General features: G+C 46.8%; 1 protein-coding gene across 1 annotated transcript in view; it reads left to right on the top strand.

Moving 5' to 3' along the window:
• Positions 1-10562: 10562 nt before the first annotated feature.
• INPP5E (inositol polyphosphate-5-phosphatase E) overlaps positions 10563-12531 on the top strand; it is a 15033-nt gene continuing 13064 nt past the window's right edge. Inside the window, exon 1 of the mRNA XM_029286010.1 lies at positions 10563-11188. Coding sequence (XP_029141843.1) covers positions 10563-11188 — 626 coding nt within the window. The remainder of the gene's footprint in view (positions 11189-12531) is intronic.

The raw sequence follows: 12531 nt of genomic DNA, 5'->3' as shown, positions 1-12531 counted from the left end.
AAAGGGCTTAGCGTTTTATTTTTTAAATGTAGTGTGGAAGCTTTCGTTCTTCCGTCTCAGACTTTCCCCATTTCCCGCTGGCCGAGCTCATAAATACCTGGTCGCCCCCTTTTTTTTAACTAATTAAATTAGCAAGCCCCTCTAACAAGAGACATGAAATAGGTCTCAAGTGGGGTTGCAGGAAATCTTCAGAGCTGTCACAGGTTGTGCTAACATCCATGTAAGCCTTGAACGAGAAGGAACTAATCGTTGGTGCAGTAAAGCCAGCCCAGAAGACCCAATACGGAAGGTATTTTTTTTTAATGTTGATGCTCAACTCTGTGGTTTAATTCTACAATCTGGGTTCTGGAGAACCTTGAACACATTTCCAAGGATTGTTGTGGGCGAAGAGTTGTAGAAAAGGCAGAACTTGTCTCAACAACTTGCTGGCTTCTCTTCCAGTCATCTGGTTTTATCCCTTTAGACCTCTGTCTCTCTCGAGTTTCTCTCTGTCGGTGAGCACCAAGTGTTTTTCACTTCCAGCTTTCCCCCCACCCAGAGAGCCACTCTCTGCCCTAAATATTAGAAACGACACTGTACATTCTTAAATAAAATATTTTGCGCATCTGGAGCACTTTTCACACTTAACTCAGCCTAGGTTTATTGGGGTCCCCAACTTGATGCAGAAGCCGTTCTAAGAGTCTGCAAGATTCTGGCACTGGACCCTCCCCTCAGTTTGGAGAAAACCTTCTGAGGGGGTAGTTCATTGGGAGGATCGAGGCTGAATGGGTGGTCCCAAAGAGCACAACAGATCTGTATAAAACATTTAAGTTCCATTAAGTCATCATCAGCTCATGGTGACCACACAGACTTCCTCCAAGAGGGTCTGTCCCCCACCTGGCCCTTCAGTCTTCCAAGCATGTCCCCATCTCCCCTGCAGTGGGGTCCATCCCCTTCGCAGCTGGTCGTCCTCTTGCCCCTTTCCCAGCTTCTCCAGAGCTGGGTTTTCATCATGTGGTTTTCATAATAATAATAATAATAATAATAATAAAGTTGGAAGGGACCTTGGAGGTCATCGAGTCCAACCCCCTGCTCAGGCAGGAAACCCTATACCATTTCAGACAAATGGCTGTCCAGTCTCTTCTTAAAAAACTTCCAGTGTTGGAGCATTCACCGCTTCTAGAGGCAGGTAGTTCCACTGGTTAATTGTTCTAACTGTCAGGAAGTTTCTCCTTAGTTCTAGATTGCTTCTCTCCTTGATGAGTTTCCATCCGTTACTTCTTGTCCTGCCTTCAGGGCTTTGGAGAATAGCTTGACTCCCTCTTCTTTGGGGCAGCCCCTGAGATATTGGAATGCTGCTATCATGTCCCCCCTCGTCCTTCTCTTCATTAAACTAGACCAGGGGTAGGCAACCTCGGCTCTTTTATGACTCATGGACTATGCTGACTCAGGAATTCTGGGAGTTGAAGTCCATGAGTCATAAAAGAGCCGAGGTTGCCTACCCCTGAACTAGACATACCCAATTCCAGCAACCGGTCCTTGCCTCGAGAGAGACCTCTGAATTGAGGTGTTCGGTGATCTGTCCGTTTGTTTTGGCCCCCCACGGCCTCCTGGGGACTCTTCTCCGGTCCCAGAATTCAGAAGCATCGGTGCTCTTCATCTCCTGCTTCCTGGCAAATACGAGAAACAGAAGTTGGAGTCACGATGTATAAAAGCAGCAGGTGGTCAGTCCGGAGCAAAGCCCTCCATAGGGTGGTGATGAAGAAGAAGAAATGCCCAGTACTGTAATACAGGTAGTCCTCGACTTACAACACTTCATTTAGTGACCAAAGTTGTGACGGCACTGAAAAAAAAGGGACGTGACTGTTTTTTCATTTACAAACTTTTGCAGCATCCCCATGATCGTGTGATCGAAATTCAGATGCCTGGCAAAGGATTCATACATTAAATTTCACATCCACCCCACTTCCTCAGACCAGAATTCTAAGCAGAAAAAAAAAATAAGTTAAAACGAGCAGCCCCCCTCTCTTTTTCTCTCTCTCTCGCTCACGCTTGGAGGCCAGGTTGTAAGGTTCTCCTCTTAAACCTCACAAACTTCTCTGGGCTACTCAGGAATTTTTAAAAGCCAAAGAAACTCCTGAGCCGAGGTTTCAGCAAGAAAGCAACTTTTATTTTGATCAAAACAGAGTCGGGTGTCCTACTCCCTTTTCGTGGCTGCTTAAAGGGATGAAGGCACACACAGGAGAGCTTGCTCCCCACGTTTTATACTTTTTTGAGAACAAAGAGATTCAATTCTCTGTACCAGGAGCAAAGAAGTACAGGAAAACAAATTCCAAGGTGCTGACTCCTACACCTCAATCCAGGCTACCTCAACTTCTTCCCCCTCCCTATTTCCTGGACCATGAGTCTCACCTTGCTCCTTTCATGTAAGGCTAAGCAATCTCCTGTATATAGAGCAGGGGTAGGCAACCTTGGCTCTTTTATGACTCGTGGACTTCAACTCGTGGACTTCAACTCAGCCGCCCTGAGTCCTACGACGAGAAGGGCGGGATATAAATCCAAATAATAATAATAATAATAACTCCCAGAATATGCTGGCTCAGGAATTCTGGGAGTTGAAGTCCACGAGTCATAAAAGAGCCAAGGCTGCCTACCCGACATAGAACATGAGACATTTGCTTTTATGTAAATAATTTCCCAATATAAGACACCTACAAAGGTAGCACATAAACAAAGATATATATATAAAATGATTACAAAGTATCACTGCTAATATCAAGCTTGAGCATAAAATCATAACCTGCCTCCAGAAGCGGTGAATGCACCAACACTGGAGGTTTTTAAGAAGAGACTGGACAGCCGTTTGTCCGAAATGGTATAGGGTTTCCTGCCTGAGCAAGGGGTTGGACTAGATGGCCTCCAAGGTCCCTTCCGACTTTATCATTATTATTATTATTAAAATCCCTTCCATACTTACGACGGTCAGGGTCCCAAGGTCACGTGACCCCCCCCTTTTGCGACCTCCTGACAAGCAGCCAATGGGGAAGCCAGATTCAACCCAACTACCGGGTTACTAACTTATCAACTGCAGCGATTCCCTGAATAAACGTGGCAAGGAAGGTCGTAAAACGGGGCAAAACCCACCTAGCGACTATTTTCCCTTAACCACACAAATTTTGGACTCAATGTAAAGATCCAGAAAAATCCAGGATGTCCGACCCCAAGGAAAACAGCCTTCCCCCCCCCCACCAGTCCCCAGGGGGCTGGACTAGAAGACCTCCAAGGTCCCTTCCGGCTCTATTCTGATTCAGACAAGGCGGGTGGGCGGAGCCAATCAGGCGGGTGGGCGGCGCCTGAAGCGCCTCCTTCCTCCTGCCCCGCCCATCCGGGTTGGGCCTCCTCCCCGCCTTAGAAGAGGCGGCGGGAAGTGAAGAGCCGCCCTCCGCTGGTCTCCGCGGCAACGCGTGGAGGGGGGCGGGGCCAGGGGAGCGCACGCGCGCACGTGCGCGGCGGCCGTTGGAGGGGGCGGGGCCGGGGCCGGGGCCGCGGCCTCGAGAGCGGGCGGGTGGGCGGTGCGCGAGATTCGGCCGGGGCGGCGTTGGCTGCCCCACAACGGCCCTGCCAGGTAGGCCGCCCGCTTCCGAGGGCCGGAGGAGCGGGCGCGGCCTCTCCACCGTCGGCGGTTCTATTCTTCGCGCTATTTGCCTCAGCTTTTCTCCTTTCGTTGTTCGTTTCCCTCGCGTTTCTTTCGTTTGCGTTCCCTTTTTTCCTTTGGCTCGACTGGAGTTCGGCGTCGGTTGTGTGGTGATGTTACACGTGTCGCGGCCGCCCACGCCGGAGGATTCGGACGCCCCTCCGCCAAAACCAGGTAATTTAACTCGAAAGCGGCCGGCCAGGCTCCCTTCCGTGTCTGCCTAGGCCAGTGTTTCTCAACCTTGACCATTTTAAGGCCTGTGGACTTCAACTCCCAGAATTCCGGAATTCTGGGAGTTGAAGTCCACATGCCTTAAAATGGTCAAGGTTGAGAAACACTGGCCTAGGACGATGACTGGATCCTGACTCCTGAGGGGGGGGTTGTGGGAGGGCTTGGGGGCTCCGGTGCCGGGGGAGAAGCCCCCCCAAAAGGGACCCCTGGAGGGGAGGAGGGCCTGGAGTTGGGGACCCCCTTCTTGCCCCTCCCTTCCCAGGCTTTGCGCACTGCGGGGGGAGGAGGGGGGGCTCTTGTAACACTCCCCCCCCCGGCTTGCCCCTCCCCCCTTTCTGTTCCTGCCCGTTTAACTGCCTGCTGGTGAAGGGGGCGGAGTCCAGGGCTGCCCCCCCTCCCCCCTCCATCCATCTCCTGGGTTTGCAATTCACTTCCTAGCTTCTCTCCCCCCCCCCGTTTTCCCCTCCCCCCCCAGCAGCCTTTGAAAGGATCCTGGAAAGAGGAGCACAGGTAGTCCTCGGCATACGGCCACCATGGACCCCCAAAGTTTCTGTTGTTAAGCGAGACATTTGTTAAGGTTACGACTCGCTGCAGATATTAAGTGAGTAACACGGCTGTGCAGTGAATCCAGCTTCCCCCACTTGATTCTGCTTGTCAGAAGGTCGCAAAAGGGGATCACCTGACCCTGGGACGCAGCAGCGGTCCTAAGTATGAACCAGCATCTGAATTTTGATCACCTGATCATGGGGGAGGCTGCAAAGGCTGTAAGTGTGAGAAATGGTCATAAGTCACTTTTTGCAATGCCGTTGTAACTTTGAGCGGTCGCTAAATGAACTGTTGTAAGTCGAGGACTACCTGTACTAAGTGAGCCATTTGTTCAGTGAGTTTTCCCATATTTTACCTTTCTTGCCACAGTTGTTCAGCGAAATCATTGCAGTCATTAAGTTAGTAACGTGGTTGTTAAGTGAATTTTGACTTCCTCGTTGACTTTGCTGGTCAGATGGTTACAAAAAGTAGTCATATGACCCCAGGACACTGTAAGATAAGATAACCTTTAGTTATAACCGTCTGTCATAAGTATGAGTCAGTTGCCAATTATCTGAATCTTGGTCACATGACCATGGGGATGCTGAAAGGGTCATAAATGTGAAAAAATGATCATGACTCACTTTTTTCAGTGCCATTGTAACTTCAAACGGTCACTAAGCGAACTGTTGTAAGTCGAGGACTACCTGTATGGTGACTGGGCTTGATTGGGGTCTAATCCTACTCTTCCTCCTGAAACTGCTGAGGACAAATTGCAACAATGCGGAAGTATTTGTTGTTGCTGAGGTGGTTCCTATGTCTTGGAGACACAATTTATCCTTTTCCTGTAGTTAAACTGCCAGAGAGAGAGAGAGAGAGAGAGAACCTTTATTGTCATTTTTTACTGTGGGCACATTGGCACATGTTAAAAATGAAATTGTGTTGCTTGCTCTCAAAAGTGTACACATACATAACACACATTTAAAGGTGCTACATACAACATATGTATAAACCTAAACCTTTATATATAAATATTAATCACTGTCCATCTTGAATACATAGCGGAAAGAGGAAGCGGTTCTTAACCTGTGGGTTGCGACCCCTTTGGGGGTCGAACGATCCTTTCACGGGTCACCTAAGACCATCGGAAAATACATATTTCCGATGGTCTTAGGAACCGAAACACCGCTCCTCTATCCATCTCCAGGCGGGTCTGCCCACATGCAGATACGCCCACATACCAGTACCCAGCATGATGACATCATTGCGCCAACCCCATCACATACACCCCGTACAAATACAGGTGTATGTGACAGGGTTGGCGCCATAATGTACTTATGCGGACCAGTCACACGTGTATAGAGAGCAGCTACTGTGTAGAAAGCAGCTACTCTGTTAAAAGCAGCTACTATGTTGAAAGCAGCAGTATTGGAGGTAAAACAACACTTCATGAATTATAATTACTGGGTAAATGTAAAATCATGTACTGTAAAATCAACTACTGGAAAAAAAAAATCTGTACCATGGGAACTTAATCTGGATGCTGATCTGTCTTTTTATATTCAGCTGTGGTTGATGTGAATACTGCCCCCTTGTGATAGTAACAGGTATGTAAAAACAACAACACAGAGAATGGTAAATCATAGGAAACTTTAATGAACTGTATTGACTGAACTACGCCATGTATCATCTTTTGTATTATTAAAGCTATTGTTATATATTATTTTCATTAGCAAACCATCCCATGACAATGGATCGTGTAGAGAAGAATGTTAAGAAAATAAAATATAGTGAGGATTTTTTACAGTATGGTTTTACCTCAATAATTACAGCAGGAATTGAGAAACCGCAATGTGTTATTTGTTGTGACGTTCTATCAGCCGAATCTATGAAGCCAAACAAACTAAAATGCCATTTTGATAGCAAGCATCCGAGCTTTGCCGGCAAGGATACCAACTATTTTAGAAGCAAAGCTGATGGACTCAAGAAAGCCAGACTTGACACTGGTGAAGCTTCATATTTGGTGGCACTCAGAATCGCCAGAGCTATGAAACCTCACACCATTGCTGAGGATTTACTGTTGCCAGCGGCCAAAGACATTGTTCAAGTTATGATCGGAGACGAATTTGTTACGAAATTGAGTGCAATTTCCTTATCTAGTGACACTCTCCGCAGAAGAATAGATGACTTGTCTGCTGATATTCTTGATCAGGTAATCCAAGAAATTAAATCTGCTCCACTTCCAATATTTAGTATCCAGCTTGATGAATCTACAGACGTTGCAAACTGTTCACAGTTACTGGTTTACGTGAGGTATATTAATGATGGCGACTTTAAAGATGAGTTTCTTTGAGCAAACCTCTTGAAACGACAAGTGAGATGGTTGTCGAGAGGAAAAGTTTTAAAACGTGTTTTTGAGCTTCTTGATGAACTCAAAACGTTTTTTAATCAGAAAGCAAGACCGCAGTTCGAAGCACTTTTCAGTGATAAAAGTGAACTGCAGAAAATAGCTTGCTTGGTTGACATCTTTGCCATCTTGAATGAGTTAAATTTATCATTGCAAGGACCAAATGCAACGTGCCTCGATTTATCTGAAAAGATCCGATCATTCCAAATGAAACTTCAGCTTTGACAAAAAAAATTGGATGAAAATAAAATTTACATGTTGCCTACCTTATCTGCTTTCTTTGGAGGAACATGACATTGAACCAGACAAAAGGATTACGATGATAATTTCTGTGAAAGAACACTTGCACATGCTTGCAGACGAAATTTCATCGTACTTTCCAAATCTACCTGACACTCCATTTGCACTTGCCAGAAGCCCATTCACAGTCAAAGTTGAAAATGTTCCTGAGACAGCACAAGAGGAGTTCATTGAACTTATTAACAGCGATGCAGCGAGAACTGATTTCTCTACAATGCCAGTTACAAAATTCTGGATCAAGTGTTTGCAGTCATATCCTGTTCTGTCTGAGACTGTGTTGCGCCTTCTTCTTCCATTTCCAACAACATATCTTTGTGAAACAGGGTTTTCCAGCTTCTTGGTTATCAGGTCTAAATACAGAAGTAGACTTGTTGTGGAAGATGATCTTCGTTGTGCTCTTGCAAAGACTGCCCCGAGAATTTCTGATCTGGTGAGAAAGAAGCAGTCTCAATCTTCGCACTGATGTTGGCTTTTTACGCATACTGTCGCAAAATGTAGCAATGTAGTTTACTGTTGTTATATTAAGACTGTTACCCATGCTACACCATGCATCAAGACAAAATTTCATTTATTTGTAATTAGAAATAAATATTTCACAATATATAATTACATATTGTTTTTGTGATTAATCACTATGCTTTAATTATGTTCAATTTGTAACAATGAAAATACATCCTGCATATCAGATATTTACATTACGATTCATAACAGTAGCAAAATTACAGTTATGAAGTAGCAACGAAAATAATGTTATGGTTGGGGGTCACCACAACATGAGGAACTGTATTAAAGGGTCACGGCATTATTAAGGTTGAGAACCACTGCTTTAGAGCTTACAAGGTTAATACTGTGACTGAATCTGGATGTTCTGCTTCGGATACCATGAAGCCCCCTCCTCCCAGAAGGTAACCAGGAAAGTGTCCAAGTGCCAATCCAAGTGTCAATCCAGACAGTGTTAACAGAATAACAGGATTGGAAGGGACCTTGGAGGTCTTCTAGTCCACCTCCCCCATACCATTCCAAACAAATGGCTCTCCAGACTCTTCTTGATAACCTCAAATCAGGAAATTTCTCCTTAGTTCCAGGTTGCTTGTCTTCTTGATTAGTTTCCATCTGTTGCTTCTTGTCTTGAATTCCGTTGCTTTGGAGAATAGGCTGACCCCCTTGTCTTTATGGCAGCCCCTCAACTACTGGAAGACTGCTATCATGTCACCCCTGGTCCTTCTTGTCACTAGATCAGACATACCCAATTCCTGCAACCGTTCTTTATCTGTTGTAGCCTCCAATCCCCTAAACATCTTTGTTGCTCTTTCTGCATTCAGTCTAGAGGCTCAACATCTTTCTATAGCATGGCGACCAAAACTGGATGCAATATTCCAAGTGTGATCGTACAAGGCATTATAAAGTGGTACTAACACTTCACGTGATCTTGATTCTATCCCTCTGTTAATGCAGTCCAGGACTGCATTGGCTTTCTTGATGGCTGCAGCACACTGCTGGCTGATATTTAAATAGTTGTCCACTAGGACGCTTGGATCACTCTCACAGTTACTGTTACTGCTGTTGAACCAGGTTCCACCTATTCTATACCTGTACATTTGATTTTACCTGCCTAAGTGTAAAACCTTACTTTTCTCACTATTGAATTTCATTTTGTTAGATAGGACCCGGTGTTCATGTTTGTCGAGATCTTTCTTGGTATCATCTGCAAATTTGATGAGTTCCCCTTCTAACTCTTCATCTAAATCATTTATAAAGATATTGAAGGGTACTGGGCTTAAGCAGGAACTTTGGGGAACCCCATTGTGTATTTCTCTGTATGTAGATAAGGACTACACATTGAGTTCGATTGATAAGCCACATGAATCTGACTCTAACCTACCTTTTTCTATCTTATCAAGAAGAAGGTTGTGGTCTACTTTGTCAAGTGCCTTTCTGAAGTCCAAGTAAATTGTGTCCACAGCATTTCAGTCACTAATTTAGTCACTTTGTCAAAGAATGCAATAAGATTTGTCTGGCATGATCTGTGTTTGACAAACCCATGTTGGCTTCGGGTTATAACTTTGCTTGCTTGATCACGTGAAGTATTAATACCACTTTACAAGGCCTTGGTAAGGCCACACTTGGAATACTGCATCCAGTTTTGGTCACCACGATGTAAAAAAGATGTTGAGACTCTAGAAAGAGTACAGAGAAGAGCAACAAAGATGATCAGGGGACTGGAGGCTAAAACATATAAGGAACGTTTGCTGGAATTGGGTATGTCTAGTTTAACAAAGAGAAGGACCAGGGGTGACATGATAGCAGTCTTCTAGTATCTCAGGGGCTGCCACAAAGAAGAGGGAGTCAAGCTATTCTCCAAGGCACCTGAAGGCAGGACAAGAAGCAACGGATGGAAACTAATCAAGGAGAGAAGCAACCTAGAACTAAGGAGAAACTTCCTGACAGTTAGAACAATTAACCAGTGGAACAACCTGCCTCCAGAAGCGGTGAATGCTTCAACATGGAAGTTTTTAAGAAGAGACTGGACAGCCATTCATCTGAAATGGTATAGGGTTTCCTGCCTGAGCAGGGGGTTGGACTAGATGACCTCCAAGGTCCCTTCCAACTTTATCATTATTATTATTATTATTATCTTTTCCAGCATTTTCCTGGGTATTGATGTCATGTTGCTTATTCTGTAGTTTCCTGGATCCATTTTTTCCCTCTTTTGAAGATGAAAATCATGTCAGCTCTTTTCTAGTCCTCTGGTAGTTCCCTGATGCTCCATTACATCCATTACCAATTATGTTGTATGATTGCAACCATAAATGTATTTTGCCCACTTTGATATTCCTGCCTTGTCACCTGATACTTTGCTGGGTATAAAGTACAGACTTTTAAAGACTGGATAAACTATTTAAGAGGGGTGCCTTGCATTTTCATCATAAGCTAGTTAATTGTGGGGTAAATAGGGTTCTTCCAGATGAATCTACCCTAATCATAATTTCCTACAATTCTGATTTGTTTCATAAACCTCTGATCTTTAAAATGGGAATGCCCCAACTAATACTAGGAGCATCTTTCGAGAGTGGATCCATGGGGTGATTTCAACATTTTGCAATTAAAACAGAAGGCTTGGCTAACCTTAACATTGCTAGGGGCAGGACAAAGTGCCACACCAACTTGGGTGACTCTTTCAGGATTCCTTCCCTGACCATTTTTTTTCCCCTCTTCAGGTTTTTCCTCACAGATGGAAACTTGGCGAGTGAGAAATAGTGACTCTTTGTCTTCCTCGTAGCTGGTGCATCTAATGGATCCTCATAGCAGACAATGGAGCATCTCTCAAGCGATGGGCCCCAAATCCTGCAGCCCAAGGAGGACAGCTGCTCCGCCAGGAAAGAGGCAGGCAACAGTGGGGACCATCTCTCCAAGGACCCACAGGAAATGAAGCTCCCCTTTCCCAGTGATCCTTTCAGACTGCAGTTAGGAGGATCCCAAGCCCCAACTGGGCTCAGGTCATTTACCCCAAAGCCTCCCCGTAAACCGAGGCTGGAGCGGACGTCGTCTCTGGATGAGCTGATCTGGCAGCGGCGGAGGAGGCCTTTCAGAATGAATCAGGAGAATTCGCTTGACTCAACTGAGGGGGGGTCCTCCGATGGGTCTTTCCAGGAAGACAGCCCCACCAAGCAGGATGTCGTCTCCAGTGGCCACCACCACCCTCGACAGCCTCGGCACAACTTGCACCCGGGCTCCAACGGTCCCCCCATCAGCCAAAGCAGACCCAGCCTTTCAGCTTCGCCCAGGAACTTGTCCCAGGTCTTGGCCTCCCGGCCTCCCCCTCCTCTGGAACTTGAAGGCTCCTTCCCTTCCCTGAGGACGAGTAATAGGATTGACCCAGATTGTGCGGAGTACACGTTCGGCTCCCCGCGGGTGTTTCCAAGAGCGAGCAGCAGCTGGAGCGACACGCAGCTTCAGAGCCGTGGGATGGCCTGCGAACACTGCTTGACTGCCTCCGCGAAATCGACGTTCAGCCTGCTGGCCCCCATCCGTGTCACCGATGTGCGAAACAGGTAACGGGTATCTTGGGGCAGGGAGACCATACGGGTGACGCTCACTCATTCCAATACGGACGTTGCCCTTGCGGTCCTTTGAAGACAAATTCTTCTTTGTTGAAGGACATCTTCATGCCGAATGGGGAAAGCGAGGGGAGGGGGGACTTCAGCAGCAACTTGCAACCACAGTCAATATTATTGGGAAATCCCTGTCCGTTTTCAGTGTATAACTTTTAGATAATAAGGTTTTGCTTATTTTCCTTTAGAACAGACATGTCAAACGCAAGGCCGGGGGGGGGCCGGATGCGGCCCGCGAAGTGGTTTCATGTGGCCCGCGAAGCCATCTTGGAAACAGTGAGGGAACGGCCCCCTCTGCCTTGGCCCTGGCCCAGGCCGGCCGGGAGCCAATGTACAATTTTGTGGTGGCCATCTATGCTGAAACGCATTCAGCCTTAGCTCCACAAGGCTGTCCGGAAACAGCGAGGAACCAGCCCCTGCCGCATCGGCCTCGCCCCCTGGGTGCATGCTGGGGAGGGGTCAGCCTTTGTGAGGAATGAAGAAATGGACCATCGCCTTGGCGCTTGCCCCGGTCCCCCCCCCTTCTGCCAGAGACCCTCAGATCTGTCCCACTCCTGCCCAGGCCCCCACAGGCACCCTTGACAGGAACGATGTAGAGCTGTCCACGCCTACCCAGCAGGCCACACCCACTCCATCCACGCCCACCCACTAGGCCGCGCCCACCCTGGCCACCCACCCCCCAAGGGCAACCGCAATGCTGATGCGGCCCTCAATGAAATTGAGTTTGACACCCCTGCTTTAGAAAGTTGTCTGTCTGCGCATAGTGCTGCTTACTGAATCACACACTGCTCTGCTCTGCCTTCCCAGCCCAACTGCTTTGGCATAAAAAGAAGGATCTTTAGCTCAGGTTCAGCCTTGGAGTTGCCAACAGAAGAATATGGAAGCACGTGACGAGGAAGCCCCTGCTGCTGTTCTGCATCATGTGCTCCCGGGGAAGACGCTGGTTCATATTTATCAGGAATAATAACACTTTTGAGTCTTGAGAAGGGAGAAATCCATTGTAAAATGACTGTTGCATCAGTGAGGTCTGTGTAGCCTCCCTGTCTAGGAACCACTGACTGTGGGATTGATTGGCAGCCCTTCCCTCTCTAAAATGGAGGCAAAGTCCTAGAGAGGCTTCTGGATAACAGGAGGGCAGGAGGCTATTTCAATGGCTGGTTGAGATAGAAAACCAGCAGAAATGAGCTCTGTGTGTGTGTGTGAGAACTTGTTCATCCTGGAATAATTCTGATTGCATCACAGTGCATTTTTTCTTGGGTTTCCCCCCCCCCCCCCCCCCCCCC

Source organism: Protobothrops mucrosquamatus, unplaced genomic scaffold, assembly GCF_001527695.2.
Source record: "Protobothrops mucrosquamatus isolate PMUCROS unplaced genomic scaffold, P.Mucros_1.0 scaffold2696, whole genome shotgun sequence".
Taxonomy (NCBI): Eukaryota; Metazoa; Chordata; class Lepidosauria; order Squamata; family Viperidae; genus Protobothrops; species Protobothrops mucrosquamatus.
This window is presented reverse-complemented; position numbering and strand designations above follow the sequence as displayed.